The 16420-nt window shown below is 42.8% G+C and overlaps 1 protein-coding gene across 3 annotated transcripts in view; it reads left to right on the forward strand.

Annotated features, from left to right (window-relative positions):
- Nucleotides 1-16420, forward strand: part of HECW2 (HECT, C2 and WW domain containing E3 ubiquitin protein ligase 2) — a 646010-nt gene that overhangs the window by 552259 nt on the left and 77331 nt on the right. For all 3 annotated transcript variants that reach the window (XM_029606070.1, XM_029606068.1, XM_029606069.1), the window contains exons 12-15: nt 4488-4603; nt 10221-10345; nt 12227-12412; nt 15930-16064. In XM_029606070.1, coding sequence (XP_029461930.1) covers nt 4488-4603; nt 10221-10345; nt 12227-12412; nt 15930-16064 — 562 coding nt within the window. The remainder of the gene's footprint in view (nt 1-4487; nt 4604-10220; nt 10346-12226; nt 12413-15929; nt 16065-16420) is intronic.

Raw genomic sequence — 16420 nt, forward strand, 5'->3', positions numbered from 1 at the left:
GTACTAGTTCACTAAAAGCAGTCCAGCACAGAAACATAGAAATGTGGCAGCAGAAAAAATCATTCGTCCTATTCATTCACACCAACTGCTAAGTTCAGGCATGTGTCTGGCAGAGAGCCTATTAAAATAGTTTGTGCCCTCCTACCTTGCGCGGGCTGAGATCTGCTGGCTATCACCAACAGCCCAATCCCCTGGAGTGCCTTCTATCTCTGTCTAGCAGGACTTCTCCCTACCCGTGCAATTCCAGCTCCTTTTGAGGCCCTTCTAGTAGGCCATGCCCCTATAAGGAGAATGTGGAGTTCTGTCCCACCTACTTTCCAGAACTCCATTTCAGGAGCCCTGTCCTAGCTTTCTTTTTCCTCTCTATGTCTTCTTCCTGGGCCTGGGCCACTGTGTCCCTGTTGTGCTCTCCGGTTTTCCAGAGCGAGTGATGCATATATATCCAAGAAACTTTCCTTTGCTGCTCTGGCTGCTGGTTTATGAACAAGACACTCAACCTACTCCTTCCCAATCAAGACTGGGGTCAGATAGGCCTCCTGGAGCAAGAACAGGGTTCTGCTTGCAGCTCTGATCTGTCAGCTTTTGATCTGCTTCCTGCCAGATCATGCGTGGGACCTACCCACCCCATCATGTAATGGCAGTAACTCTGTTTAGTGTTCCATAAGTACCGAAGTATATATATTTTGCTACTTGGTCTATTACTTTTCAGTGTATTGATAAATTCTTTGGAATGTGAATAAAGAGTTCTTGCCATTGAAAGAAATCTGAGTGAGCTAGTAATTGCGGCAGAGCAGATTAATTGTAAATGAAGTTTAATACATACATTTTGGCATATCGGTGTATCATAAAAGGTTAAATTATTTGCATTTTGAGTTAGTTGATGCTAGACAACGATTTGAATGTTATCTTGAATCATAAGTGAAATGTGACTGCTCAATTAAAAGACCAAGAGTGTGCTACATTAAATAAGAAATTGTGTGCAGTAGGACAGAAATAAGCTTACCACTGTAAAAGACTCCTATTAGGACACAACTGGAGAGTGATGTGGTATAGCCTTGGAGCGTGAAACTCATTTTGTGTCCATACTGTCAGTGGAATCCTACAGCTGCATGTCATCATACTGTTTTGAATCTTTTATCAACATTTAGCAACATTCTAAATAATTTGCTCTTAGTTAATCTCCTTCTTCTTTACTTTCTACTGCTCCCAGTTGTACACTTCCCTGTTTTATTGTAACTGCAATTTTCTTACCATGCACTTGTTAGAATTTTTTAGTTATATGTATATATCACACCCTGTTAAATGTAAACCGACATGATGTGACTCCTGTCATGAATGCCGGTATAATAAAAACACTAAACAAATAAATAAATAAATAAATCATATAACGCATTTTATTTTAATTAATTTAAGTTTGCAAATATTTTCTCATGATCCCATAGCAGCACAACAATGTGATAAGGCAATGGCCAGTGCCAGATGGATGTTAGGGTGCGTAGGGAGAGGCATAACCAGCAGGAAAAAGGAAGAAGCCTCTCTACAGGAGATTGGTGAGGACTCGCTTAGAATATTCTGTCCATTTCTGGAGACCTTACTTCAGAAAGGATGTAGACAGACTGGAGACAGTCCAGAGTAAAGCTACCAAAAAGATGTAGTCAGCTTCAGAAGTCCCATTAGATGAGCGTTAAGGACCTAAATACAGTATTGTATCCTTAGAGAAGAGATGGGAAAGACATGATAGAGGCATACCTTTAAGATATAAATGTGGCACAGGAAGGAAACCTTTTTCAGGGGAAAGACTGCTGTAGAAGAAGAGGTCACAGAATGAGCTGTCAGTGGGGGTAGACTCAAGAGCAAGATCAGAAAATATTTATACACGGAAGGAAAGGGTGATGGATGCATGGAAGAGCCTCTCAGCAGAGGTGGTGGGGAGTGAAACACTAATGTAACTGAAGAGAAAGCCAGAAATCAGTTGAGGTCTATAGTACTGCACCAGGAATGAAACTGGACAGACCAGATGGGGGCCTAATGTTGCATCGGAGGTGGACCCTTGGGCTGAGGTGGGGTTGATGCTACCCGGAGGCAGGGGCCTACGGGTCCCCACTGTCAGCAGGTGGAGTGGACTGAAGCTAGAGGCCACTGGAGCTTCACCTATACAAGCCCTCGTTCCCCTCGGGTTGACCTTTGGGTGCCGGGGCTGGCAGGACTTAGGTGGGCCTCAGTGTTAACTAAGGATGGAAGGTAATTCAGCCCAGAGACAGCCAGCCGGTGGATGGCGTAGTCCTATCCTGGACTGGATTCGGTATGGGAACTTGGGTGCCAATGGAACAGTAGGTAGCTGGTGGCGCCCAAGCAAAGAAAGGCCTGAGCCTCGTAAGTCCACGTCCAGAGAATAGGCAAGGAGAGGCATCACTGACAGGCTAAGATTAGAGCCAGCAGCAAGTAGAAGTTGTGGCAAGCGGTGTAGACTCTGGACACAGGAGAGTCTGTAGCGTAGTCGTTCTTAGCAAGAGTCAGGGCATGGAGAAGGTAGGCGTAATCAATCAAAGAAATGGTCAGGGCACGGAGAAGGCAGGCGTGGTCAGGCGTGGCAAAGGTCTGGGGTTGGAGAGAAACTGAAGAGTAGTAAGGCTAGCAGAGGTCCGGGGCTGGAGAGAAGCTGAAGAGTAGTCAGGCATAGCAAAGGTCTGGGGCTGGTGAGAAGCTGAAGAATAGATAGACGTAGCAGTGGTCAAATCCAAGAATCAGTCCAGCATATAGACTAACAGAAACAAGGAGAACAGGAACCAGGAATCACAGGAAACAGGAACACAACGAAGACACAATTCAGGGATCAGCAACGAGTACTCGGAATATGAGGAGACCTGTTGCAAAGGCAACGCTACTGAGCAAGGCCTAAGCCTTTATACGCTGGAGAGTCTGACGTCAGCATCTGGGTCCACGGCCAGGTTCCTGCCGTGGGCCCTTTAAAAGAACTAGAGATGCGTGCGTGCCTACAAGGGGGCGCGGTGCAGATGGTGGCGTCTCTCCGCAAGCCACATGGAGAGGCCAAACGAGCAGGGGCATCTTGGCTGGCAGCACTGGGTAGCGAGGCAGGACCGGAGGCACTGGAGGGAACCCGAGGTCGGAGATGGAGGCCCCTCGCTGCCAGAGAAGAGGAGCCAGGCCCTGGAATCCTTCTGAGAAGATGAGAGGGCCAGACCGCAGGGTTGCAGCGGGCTGCGCGTGTAACACATAATGGTCTGCATCTGCCAGCATGGGGCAGTAACACGGAGAACACCTGGTTTACTGTCTCCTCTTAGCCCCCACCTCATAGCCATGGTATTCTGTTTCATCCCAGGGGCTCAACAGTTCCTGCCTCCTCTAGTTCAGGACTAGAGACCCTGTAGGTTTCTGTGTAATTTGGCACAAATGTTCTAAATTTGTTCACTTTTTCCTAACTTAAAATGATGGCTTTTCTATGAATCAGTGCCATGGCTCAATTGTAGTTCAGGGCGCAGTGCTGCTGGAGACCCATGTTTGAGTCCTGGGCTGGTGGGTGTTATGTCTCTCTCACTGGCAATACCCCTGATAACCCAGAGAGAAGGAAGGAAGGGCAACTGTCAAAATGGAAAGGACTCCTGTCAACTCCATAGCAGACCTGAGGGGTTTGAAGCATCAGCCAGCAATGGAATCTGTGTAACCTATGGGTTCTTGCCAGGTTCTTATGGCTTGGATTGGCCACTGTTGGAAACAGGATGCTGGGCTTGATGGACCCTTGGTCTGACCCAGTATGGCATGTTCTTATGTTCTTATGTTCTTAACCTGGGTAGTCATGATAGGAAAGTGAAACCAGAGCATTCCAAAATTGAGAGAAAAAAATTATTTTTGCTGTAGGAGACAATGTCCATATGATATTCATACCTTGATTTTTGTGACTTCATACAGTTTTACGTAATCTGTTTGACCTATAGTTGTTTACCTTATATTAAATACTAAATGTGAGTAGGCAGTGATGGAGGGAGAATTATCTTTAATCAATATTGGTGTTGACAGTGGACGTGTTACAAGCATAGTAACTGTTTTAAGATTACCATTTCCAGGTGACCTGAAATATATGACTTTCCATAGCTGTTTCTGTTACGACCTTGCTTTGTTATGTGCAACGCTGAGGAGGCTTCTTGTTAGAAACTATTTGGTAACATTGAATAAAGGATGGGAATACTTTCTATGGGCCATAAATTCTCCATGTTCATTTAGAGACCAAATCACAGCTTGTCCCGATATAGGTGGAATATAAAAAAAATGTTAAAGAAATAAAATCACAGAAGGAATAGACTGTAACATCGAAATGTAACAAAAGCACAAGCCAAAGCCAAAATCAAGGAGACTGGTGACCTAAGACTCTGAGAGGTGCACTACAAGTGCATTAGGTGTCCCTGAACCGGATGCAGATATTGTAGCTCATCTTTATTCCCAGTACCTAAAGCTCTTGCGCTCTAATGCAGATATCAGAGTATCCGCCGAACCATGACGAATGAGCGGCCTGAGGAACACACCAGTGCCATGGATGGAGCCGGAGCCGGAGCTGGAGAGGATGTGGAGTATCATCACGCTAATGCAGGTCAGGATGTATTACTCTTAGTAACTTGAGCGCTCAAAAAGTTTCACTTTTTTCAAGAAAGTGCTGATTCATGAAGTACTTCGTCTTTTATGTCACCGGTAGTTTACAAGTCATATTTCCGAGTGATTGGAACTGCATTCAGTAACCGTTTCTCATAGCCTGGTTTTGTGAGTAGAGTGGATTCGACATCTGTTTGATCTTGTACTGACAAGAACTTCCAACTTTGGGAACCTTGGAGCTGGCCTAGTGGCTCCAAGGCTTGGATTCCCAGGTCAGGTCTTCCACTCCCCGAGCCAGCTGGGACTGGAGACACTGCGGAGGTAGCATTCACAGCCCAGCAGCAGGGGGAGGGAGTCCCAGTCATAGCACAACAGTGACACCTAGTGGCAGGATTCAGGACCTATGATTGCAGGGCTCCAGAAGGAGCTTTGGTGCATGGCCCTCAGCTGAGGACTGTCACTGCAACAGTGCAATACCTGCACTAAGTGGGCTTAGAGGGGATATAAAACAGGGGAAAAATATCCTGGGGTAGTTGTGAATGAAGACTCAAGGTGCTGGATGCCACTCCCATTTCCAATTGAGCTGGAAGCCCCAAGGAGTGGGGGGAAACAGCTGGTCCACTCCCCTCCCCCCCAAGAAAACAGAACTTCAGTGATGTTGATTATTTTCTATCATTGGTACTTTTCCCTTTCTCTCTGTAGCTTAATGATTGTGGCTACAGAACTGGCAACTGTAAGAGCAATTTGAAACACCATAGACAACTCGTAGGGATATGGGTGCCTTGTAGAGATGCACATTCATTCTGTTCATTTGCATCGGTTTGTGCATGTAAACTTTTATGTGTATAAAATTTGATTTTATGTGCAGAAGTGTGACCTGCATGCACAAAATTCAATTTTTATCTGTGTAAAATGGCATTTATGCATATAAACTTCCAAAATGCCCAGAACAAATGAGTATTTCAGGATGAATTTGGGACATTTTTGTTTTAAACAAAAACAAATCAAACAAATTTTTTTTCCTGTGCACATTCCTAGTATTTTGAATCCATGGGCCTGCAAGCAAAGTTTCCAAAGGAAACTCCCCATGGACTTTCCCTTTGAAAATTTGGATGACGTGTATCACATGGGTACTTTAATTCCTCTGTACTTTGCACTTGCATGAAAGCTAGTGCAAAGTACGCAACTGCACCTTGAGCTTTGTGTGCAGTTCTGGTCACCCCCATCTCAAAAAAAGAAAAAGGGTGACCAAAATGATAAAAGGAATGGAACAACTCCCCTAGGAGGAAAGGCTAAACAGGTTAGGCCTCTTCGACCTGGAGAAGATATGATAGAGGTCTATAAATTCTTCGATGGGCGGGTAAACAGAGAACAGTTATTTACCCATTCAAATAGTACTAGGAACTAGGACTAGAGGATACTCCATGAAGATAATAGGTAGCACATTTAAAAGAATTCAGAGACAATGTTTTTCCTCTGCTCACAATTTAACGGTGGAACTTGTTGCCAGAATGGATGATGAAAGCATTTATAGCATGGCTGTGTTTAGAAAGAGTTTAGACACATTCTTGGAGGAAAAGTCCATGACTCTTTATTAGCCATGTAGACTTGGGAAACCACTACTTTTCCCTGGGAATGAGCGAGAAGGACTGGATCTATTCTTTGGGATCCTGCCAGGTATTTGAGACCTGGATTGGCCACTGTTAGAAACAAGATGCTGGGCTTAATGGACCTTTGGTCTGAGCCATTATGGCATTTCTTATGTTATATTATTATGAGCATATTGATGGCCTTAATGCTATGAATTTTTGCCAATGTTTTTTTCTTGTACTGTGCATACACATTTTTAAATGCAAAATTCCTTAAAATCTAAAAGCTTTGAAAAGCACAAAAGTTTTCTAGTGTGGCTAGCTTTCAGTCTTATTAGAAATCTGATTCTATATTCAAAGAGGTTTAAGAGCTAGACAAATGCAAAACAGATCTACATTTTTTTTCATTTGATCAAGATATGATTTTATACATTAGTCTGTACAAAAAATCCACTGACATGAATACTGTGAGATTTAGCAGAATGGCATTCGTCAGGTTCAGTTTCTGCTTGGCAAAAATGAAGACTGGCACACGGCCAGGAGGAGACTTCCAGTGACTTTATGTAGAGCGTCATAGTGCCGTCTTTAGATCACAGATTATGAACCCTTACACACAGTTCAGAAAGACAGAAAATGCAAGGAGAGGAGGAAGAAGAATGCTCCCTTGAAGAGATAGGGCTGTTCAGCTTGGAGAAGAGATGGCTGAGGGGGGATATAATAAAGGTCTACAAAATCATGAAAGGACTTGAATGGGTGAATGTGAAACAGTTATGTACTCTTTCGGATAATACAAGGACTAAGGGGAACTCCATGAAGTTAGCAAGTAGCACATTTAAATCTAATTGGAAAAAGTTCTTTTTCACGCAATACACAATTAAGCTCTGGAATTCATTGCCAGAGGATGTGGTTAAGGCAGTTAGTGAGGCTGGGTTTAAAAAAGGTTTGGATAAGTTCCTGGAGGAGAAGTCCATAAACCTTTATTAATCAATAGGAAATAGCCACTGTTTGTTGCCGGCATTAGTAGCATGGGATCTGTTTAATGTTTGGGTACTTGCCGAAATACTTGTGACTTGGATTGGCTGCTGCTGGAGACAGGATACTGGGCTTGACCCATACTTGGTCTGACCCAGTATGGCATATCTTATATTCTTATGTAGCATCTCCTTTGATACACAATACCCTACAAAGATATGCAAATTGACATATAATCATGAGTCATACATATTCCTACACACTCATTCTTAGAGGCCAGTGTCCCAAGCCAGGGGTGGCCAATTTCAGTCCTCAAAGACCACAAACATGCCAGATTATCAGGATATCCACAATAAATATGCATGAGAGATATTTGCATGTACTGCCTTCATTGTATGCAAATCTATCTCATGCATATTCATTGTAGATATCCTGAAAACCAGACCTGTTTGTGGCTTTTGAGGACCAGAGTTGGCCATCCCTGCCCTAAGCTGTACTAAAATGGCAAAAGTGAGTTCATATATTAAAATTCCTGTTAGCGAGCTTTAAAGGGTTAATGCCTGCTATCTACCTTTTTAGAGAGTAATTTTAAAGGGCATCTCCATGAGTAAAGTAATGCTGTTCCTGTAAAAATCCCCTTTTATAAAACTGTCTGCCCAATACTCAGGTAAAAGTAGATGCATAAGTCCTGCCTGTGCGCATCTTTATCTGCATTTGGGTGTGGGGTCTGGGTGGGACTTTCATTTACATGCATACTTGGTGGTCAAAAATACAAATAGAAAGTTACGAATGATCGGAACAGGAGCAGAGCATAAAATGAAAAATATCATATTGCCTCTATATCAAAGCAATGTGTGACCGCACATTGAGTGTTGTCTGCAGTTCTGGTCACCTCATCTCAAAAAAGACCTAGTGGAACTAGAAAAGGTGCAGATGAGGGGGGGAAGGGGAGGAGAGCTGTCAAAAATGATAAAGGAGATGGAATAGCTTTCCTATGAGAGGCTGCACAGGCTTGGAAAAGAGACGCCTGAGAGGGGACATGATAGAAGTTTATAAGATCTTGAGTGGGGTAGAATGGGCAAATAAAGCTTGGTTATTTACCCTTTCAAAAAGAATTAACACAAGGGGACATTTCATGAAACTAACAACCAGCAGATTCAGAACAGATCGTAGCAAGTTCCTTTTCACTCAGCACAAGTCAAGCTGTGGAATCTCTTGCCAGAGGATGTGGTCAAGGCGACTACCACAGCGGGGTTTAAAAGAGGTCTGGATGAGTTCCTGGGGAAAAGTCCATAACACGTTATTAGCCAGGTAGACCAAAGAAAGCTATTGCTATCCCTGGGAGTGAGTAACAGGAATTAGATCCACTTTATGGGATCTGCCAGGTTCTTGTGACCTGACTTGGCCACTGTCGGAGACAGGATGCAGGGCTCAGCGGACCTTAATCTAACCCAGCCTGGCAATTCTTGTGTACTTTGGTACATTCTTATGATTTTAAAAGAAAGTTCAAAAATTGTATTTTCACAGTAAAACTACCTGCACTAAAAAGCAGGTACAGCTGTGTGCGGATAGTTTTGGTGGGGGAATTTTCAAAGCAGACTTACTCGTCCAAGTTAGCTTTGAAAATGGGTGTGACTGATGCCCGTAACAACCTGCAGATTTGTGCAGGCTGTAACAAAATTATCCCCCTAAGATGCAGAATTTTTCTTTTCTTTCACAAACAGCAGTTTTAGTGTGTGCGAGTTTTCACACAAAAGCTACAGTGACTGCAGTGCAAAATTATACAAAGCAGCTCATTAGCTAAGAGCACAAAGTTAAATTGTATGTGCTAAAAGCTTTGCAAAAAGCACTGTCACAAAAAAATGTAACTCCACCTCAGGGAGGTGTCGTTAAGCATTTTGTAATAAAGTCCACAGCAACATCACCGCCTGCTGTTTACTTCCTGTGGTTGTTTGCTTGCAATGCCAGTGCTTGAATGCAAATTTGACGTTCTGAATACAAAACAAGGTGCGAGCTTTGGTGAAATTTTGGCCCTTCTTAGTACATTGGCCTCCACAGAGTTTCTCATACTGGTTCTTTTCATCCATCAGGCGAGATGGAGAGCTCTCCTGATTTTTACAAAAGCAAAAGCTTAGCAATCCACTCTTTCCCTGAGAGCCTGGTTCCGCCATGCTGCACCCCCTCATCAGTCTGCTGCGAACGTTAAGTCAGAGCGAAAGGTCCGAATCCAACATCATGAATCGGGAATGTGTGTCAGACCTCTAGAGAAAACTGAATTTTTTTTTAATTGGCGAAGCTATCGTCAGTTGAAAACAGGCATGGCAGTAGACCCAAAACTATTGGGACACTGTAAAGAGGAATCTGATGCATTTTTCAGCTTTGGGGGGGGAACAGTTAAGGAAGCGATGATCTCAGTTGCTGGCGCCCTTTGAAGTGGGAAGATGGAACAAATGTGGCAATTGGTATCCAGTTCCAGTTGCACAAAAGGGATTTATCCAAGGTCAGACTGAGAAATTTTGGCAGAGTTAGAATCCTGAACCTGTAAGTTCATGTCCTTCTCCCCAGCACCCCCACCCAGTCTGGTGCTGTGTTGAGCGATGCCTTGTATCTGTGTCTCTCTGTGGAAGGGCTCACAATATCATGGCAGAATGACTACAGGTAGGTTCAGATAAACCTAATGCAGACAACAGACTCAAAGGCCTTTTGTGCATTATAAATTCCCCCTAGGTGGATGTCATTTGTTGATTTTTAATCATTTTAGAAATACGGAATGGAATGGAAAATTGAATTTGCATAAAGCTTTTGAGATTGTGAAAACTTGATATAAACTGTGATGCACTGACACTGGGAAGAAGCTCCGGGAGCTAATTTCCTAATCATTTGTTAAGGCGACTTGCAGATGCAGTAACCAGGTGCCCTCATATACATTTTAAAAACCTAGAATTAGAGACTCGGCATCAATTTGGCGTTTGTTATTTTTACATGCTGCAGAATGCTACTTGCTAGAGGGTGTTTGACCTGTTTGCTTTCCGTTTTGTTGCTGCCGTTGCTGTGCAGATTTTCGGAGAGACATGGCGCTCCCTCACTCTACCTCCAGGTCCAGGCTCAGTCTGCTGCTGCAGTCTCCCCCCGTGAAATTCCTCACAAGTCCAGAGTTCTTCACCGTGCTGCATTCGAACCCTGTGAGTACCACCGGGGCCAGCACATGATCCATGGTGCGGGTGGTTTGCAGTCAGGAAATGGCAAACTGCTGCATAATGTTACCTATTCTTCCATTGCTTGGTATACTGTCTGACTGCAGTTTGAGCAGGGCATTAAATCCCGCTTTAAGATCAGTTTAAAATCGTCTTAAGGTTAGTTATCTGGGTTTTAGCGAATGGTCGGGTTTTCTTGCTCATCTTTGATTGCATGCGGATCACGAACCTGCGATCCACAAAAATGCAAGAAACATCCTGATGCGGTCACCTGGGACTTTATTCTTCCTTTATGTTTTTACCAGCTGGCATTTTTTGAGATGTACGGCTGCAGTCGAGAAAACCCCATCCTGAATATTGGGAGGCTTATAAGATTGCAAACCTAAATGACAATTTCATGACCTGTCTCCGCTTCCCTCATGAACTGCAAATAGCTTTGCAACAATTATTGGATTTTTTTTTTTATTGCATAGGTATAATGGCTCATACCATGAGACAAAACTAAAATTATCAAAAAGATTATTAGTGTGATGAGCATGACAGGCACATTTCACAGCAAGACATAAAAAAATGGAATCCCAAAATATTGTTAAATTCTCTTAATGTTCTATTATGCTGTGGCTTTATTCCTGTTTGGCCTGCAGTCTGACGCACTGCTCAACAGTTAATTTGGATTTAGGTACCTTCTTGATTGTTCCATACCTCCCTTTTGCTGGTGAGACACTACCAGTGGGGCTGTGAAAACTGGGTTTTCGTTGGCTTTTATTTTGTTATCATCCTGATAAGTCTGCTAAGAAATTATGAAGGTTTTAAAGTGCCTTCATAGTTGGCTGTAGTGCCATACACAAAGCTCTTTGTGAAAGAGAACAATCTACAGGTTGTCAGGGATAGGCAAACAGGTCTGGTTTTCAAGTTTTCCATAATGAATATGCCTGAGATAGATTTGCATGCAGCCTCCAGTGTATGCAAATAAGCTCTTGCATTTTCATTGTGCTTGGAAACCAGGCCTGTTTGCAGCATTCGAGGACCAGAGTTGCCTGCCCCTCACTAGTGCTAGCATCAGAGGGAATAAATAAGTATACGACTGTTGCCTATAGACAAGCAAAACCAAGACCATTTGGAGGCCTTGTTTTCTTAACAGATACAAATTGCTTTAAAGTTTTAAAGAATTATCTTAGCCAAATATCATGGTTGTCTTCCTAATCCACTTGGATATGTAGAATTAAAGGTCAGCAAAGAAGTTATAAATGATACCTACAAGGTATCTGGCTAAATGCCTTTAAATATTGACCCCACCCCCGTGACTAGCTTGTGAGAGCTATCTTCCCTTCATTGGGTGACCTGATCATGTGGTATGACATGATGAAGAGAGGATGGTTCTCGAAAACTAGTCACAGATCTATTAGATTAGAACAATAAAAAGGTATCACCTAAAACTTTTGTTGATCCTTGATTCTACTTATTCAAGTAATTTCTGAAATGGACCAGTTCTGAATTGCAAGAGATTCATTCAAGAAAAAGCTGCACTGTTCAGCACTGCAGCCATTTGGTATTCAGAGGTAACATATGGAACGATTTGGGAACATAGCTCCACATGATGAGTTTTTGCCACAGTGGCACTGTCACCACTTTATGTAATATGTGAGAAAATGTATCCCTTATCCCCGCTGGTTGCCACATTCCATGCTTTCTTTCAGAACGGGTATACAGCAGGGCATACCGAGAGTACAGATATCTGCTTGTCCCAGATCCGACTCCGCCTCTCCCAGATCCCCTGGCAAAAATATCAAACAACCCGCTTCAGGGAAGTTCTGGAGATCTGCACAGATTTGCCTCAGAAACATTGTTTTTAATTGAATTCTTTTGCAGAGTGCCTACCGCATGTTTACAAATAACACGTGTTTGAAGCACATGATCACCAAAGTCCGACGAGACACCCACCATTTCGAGCGCTACCAGCATAACCGGGACTTGGTGGGATTCCTCAACATGTTTTCCAACAAACAAGTGGAACTGCCGAGGGGATGGGAAATGAAACACGATCATCAGAGCAAGGTGACAACTCATCCCCAAAAAGTTTTGGGTTTAGGATAATGGGAATCACTCTCCTGCAACTTTAAGAGCAAGAGCTACTGATTTTTAAAATGGAAACTTTTCTTTGCTAGATAACAGCACCACAGTCCCTATCTTTTTTTTTTTTTTTAGCTACAAGCCAGTGTCCTTGCCTAGAACAGGCTATGGGAACATCCCCTTACCCACAAGAAGTAGTACAAAACTTGTACAGATAGAGCAGAAAAACTGCTCAAGTGCAGTTTCTCCTCATAACTTTATAATTCCAGTGGCTTTTAAAGCATTTTTGCAGTGTACGGCTAAGAAATTAGAGTAGAGGAGGGGGAAAAGGATATTTCTATAACCAACATTTATTTTTTATTTAGAAAAACTTTGTCCTTCAAGTAGCTTACCAAAATAGTCATATTTCCTGAATTCTCACTTTTTCCCAGTCACTGCAAGTTTTCTAGCTCTCTTCCCTCTTGGATGTAGCATCACTTGGTGATAAAGTTGGGCTCCTGAATAGCAGTGCTTCTTTTGCACACTGAAAGAGTTACTTTGAAGCTGTTTGCTTCAGAGTACTTTTCCCTGCTGCGAACCAGTGTGGGTCTCAGATTTCGGCCCTTAGGCTGCTCAGGTGTTCCTGGTCATTCTGAACCTTCTTTTCTTGGGGTTTTCCAGTGAATAATGACTCTGCTCCTGAGAAGGAGGTGTCAATGCATTAAAGTTAATAAGGCAGTGGATACAGTGATGCGGTTACTTTTAAGTGTTAGCTATTTATCATAGGCAGTACAAGGAGGAGAAGAGGTTCCCAGATTGGCAACGAATTGGAGAAACTGCTCTGGGAAGGGATGTGGCCTGTAGAAACTTTAGTAACATTGAAAAGAAGCTCCAAGGAGCTTGGCAGACATACTTTTTATAAGCAGTAGGAAAAAATAAAAGGGAAGATTGGGGATGGAACAGAAAGAGATGTACAGTAAATGAAAGCAGAGCAATTCAAGTTACACACCTACATCACATCCACACAGATCCACCTGCACTCAGCAAAGTCTCCAGTAACACATTACACACAGCCAAACAGATCTGCCTGCACTCAGCAAAGTTATCAGTAACAATCAAACTTCTGATTTGTTCTCTGTAAACCGAAGCGATATGTACTAGTACATGATCTTCGGTATATAAAAGCCAATAAATAAATAAATAAATAGATTTAAAATTCCACCATTTCAGCATCAAGAATGACTTCGACATGGTGACCCCCCATAGGCTTATCCAGTGGTTCAAATACCATTGGTTAAGTTTATATAGATAAGGACATAAGAAATTGCCATACTGGGTTAGACCAAGGGTCCATCAAGCCCAGCATCCTGTTTCCTACAGTGGCCAATCCAGCCTACAAGTACCCGGCAAGTACCCAAACACTAAGTAGATCCCATGCTACTGATGCCAGTAATAGCAGTGGCTATTCCCTAAGTCTGCTTGATTAACAGGAGTTAATGGAATTCTCCTTCAAGAACTTATCCAAACCTTTTTTAAACCCAGCTACACTAACTGCACTAATCACATCCTCTGGCAACAAATTCCAGAGCTTAATTCTGCATTGAGTAATTACATAGTCCTAGATTTATAGTCGATTGGATTACTATGTGAAAGATCCATTTTACTGGGACCTGTTTCTTTGAGGGCTGTTTTGTAGTATTATGTGTGTCTTGATAGCCTACCTGAGAATTTCTTGTAAATATTTTCAGTTAGCACTAGAAAAAGTTTTCCCCAACAGGACAGGACTTCCAGAGACAACACTGAAGTCAACCTTTTAAGTTTGAACAATATTTTCTTATCATCATCAATCATTTCTTTATATTAAACTTTTCCAACCGGAGAGTTCAAAGCATGTTACAACAGGACTGGAGTTACAAAGGACACAGAGTGGTTCCAGTTACAGTGGGCACACATAGTTGATATGATTTGCAATAGGTGCAAGTATTAGCAGTTAAGGTCCTGCAGGGCGCAACCAAGATTGTAAATGACTGGGAAGAGCCCAGTAGAGAAATTTCCTACTCCCATGACTTCTAGGTCAGATGTGCTCAGGTTACTGGTTAAAATCACAGTCTGTAACTTGTTTACACACAAAGAAAAGTGGAATAGAAAGCCCAGCACACTGTTATTTCAGTAGGTGATTCCACTCGACAATGACCTGACATCATTAGACAATGACTAGTGTATCAACTGACACGAGCTATAGGACGAACACAGCCTGCACTTTGCATTCTGTTTTTTCTCTGCAAACACTGGGGATAGAAGAAAAGGATTCTTACTTTGCTGAGTAGATCTGAATTAAAGTAGAGTAACCACATATTGGGATTTTGAAGATTTTGAGGCAAATATTTATTGCCATTTGTCCAGCTAAGTTTGGACTTAGCCTGACAGACGGCGGGATTTGAAATTCCCACTATGCTGACTGACCTCAAGATAGCCAGATATCTAGCTGAAAAGTTAACTCGTTAGCTTGGGAGGAGAGGGTAATTTTCAAAGAAGTAAAAAAAAAAAAAAGACAATTTTTAACAATAATGTTAAAAATTGCCCTTTTTGGCACAGTTATTGAATGTCTCTGTTTTTACGCCTTAGTTGCTTCGCAGCTTTTTGGCTGAGGCCAGTGCAGGGTTTCAGTGTATCCATGCAGCACTTTAATTTGGAAGGAATAATGTACAGGTATCCTGATGGGAGGTTTGCCAACAGAAAGCACTGCTATTGTGTGTACCTGCCCCTATCTACCTACTCCATGCCAGCTCTGCACACCCATTGTTGTTGGGCAGAAGGCCCGTGGATCAACTTCAAACCCAGCATGGCATTTAGCGACAGGGTTGCTGCAGCTACGTATCATTTATTCTGGTCAGAGAGCATTGTTCTGTTACACTCCCCTCTACAAAATGTCAATAAAGAAAGTAACAGCATTCAAACCTCAAGCTAGTCCTGGTGCTTCACTCTCCACACAGCAAAAAAAAAAAAAAGAGAGAGAAGTAAACAAAAGCTTCCTGGAATTCTCAGTCTTTGAAATAAAAAGTCCAATTTTGTTAGTAGACACTCAACAGGGCAGAGGAACAGATGGTACAATACAATTCTCAATCCCAATGAGTCCATGGACTTTTAGTGAAAAACCACAACACAGAATCCACTGCAGTATTTCAACTAACTCGTGCCACTTCAAAAAAATATATCTAGAGGAGGTTGTGCATCTCTCTAATGGGGTCCAGTGGCAGGACAGATCTCAACCCCTACTTTGTACAGTTTCTCAGACTCAGTAAAATATTCAAGAAGGGACAGTCCTCAGTTCATGACTCAGGCCTTCGCCAGAGAGAGGTCCCACTGCTGTACCTTCTCTTTTAGTTACCCTCTCATTGCTACATAGCCTCAAGATGTTATGATATGGTGACATACAGGTAAAAACTGTTCTTTTCTCAAATTGAAAATGGAGTAGTAATTGTGATGTGTTCTTTTTTTTCTTCTTGTCTTTCTCTTTTCCAAGCCTTTTTTCGTTGACCACAATTCTCGCAGCACAACCTTCATTGACCCCCGACTTCCTCTGCAGAGCTGCCGACCCACAAGTGCCCTGGTCCACCGGCAGCACTTAACCAGACAGCGCAGCCACAGCGCAGGCGAGGTTAGCCTGCTTAGCGGCCAAGAATGTCCTTAGCCAGCTTTCACACCGTGGGCCAATGAAGACGGAAGAATATCTCGGATATCCCTTAGATTGTATTGGGGGAGGGAGATGGGAAAAGGTTAAACACTACAGTGCTTCGCATGCGTCTGAGTGGTATCTTGCTTAGGTGGAGAAAAGGTGTCTAACAAGGATAGCTGCTTTAAAAGGAAAGCACACAAGCTTTAAATTCGGCTACCATTATAGAAGATGCTTGGTCTCAACCAACCTTAGGGGTTCATTCATCAAATCGCGTTAGGGCATTGTGAGATGCGTATGCAAATTTTAAAAATGTCATCAAGTGGGAAGAGTTTTGAAAA

Source organism: Rhinatrema bivittatum, chromosome 6, assembly GCF_901001135.1.
Source record: "Rhinatrema bivittatum chromosome 6, aRhiBiv1.1, whole genome shotgun sequence".
NCBI classification, from domain to species: Eukaryota; Metazoa; Chordata; class Amphibia; order Gymnophiona; family Rhinatrematidae; genus Rhinatrema; species Rhinatrema bivittatum.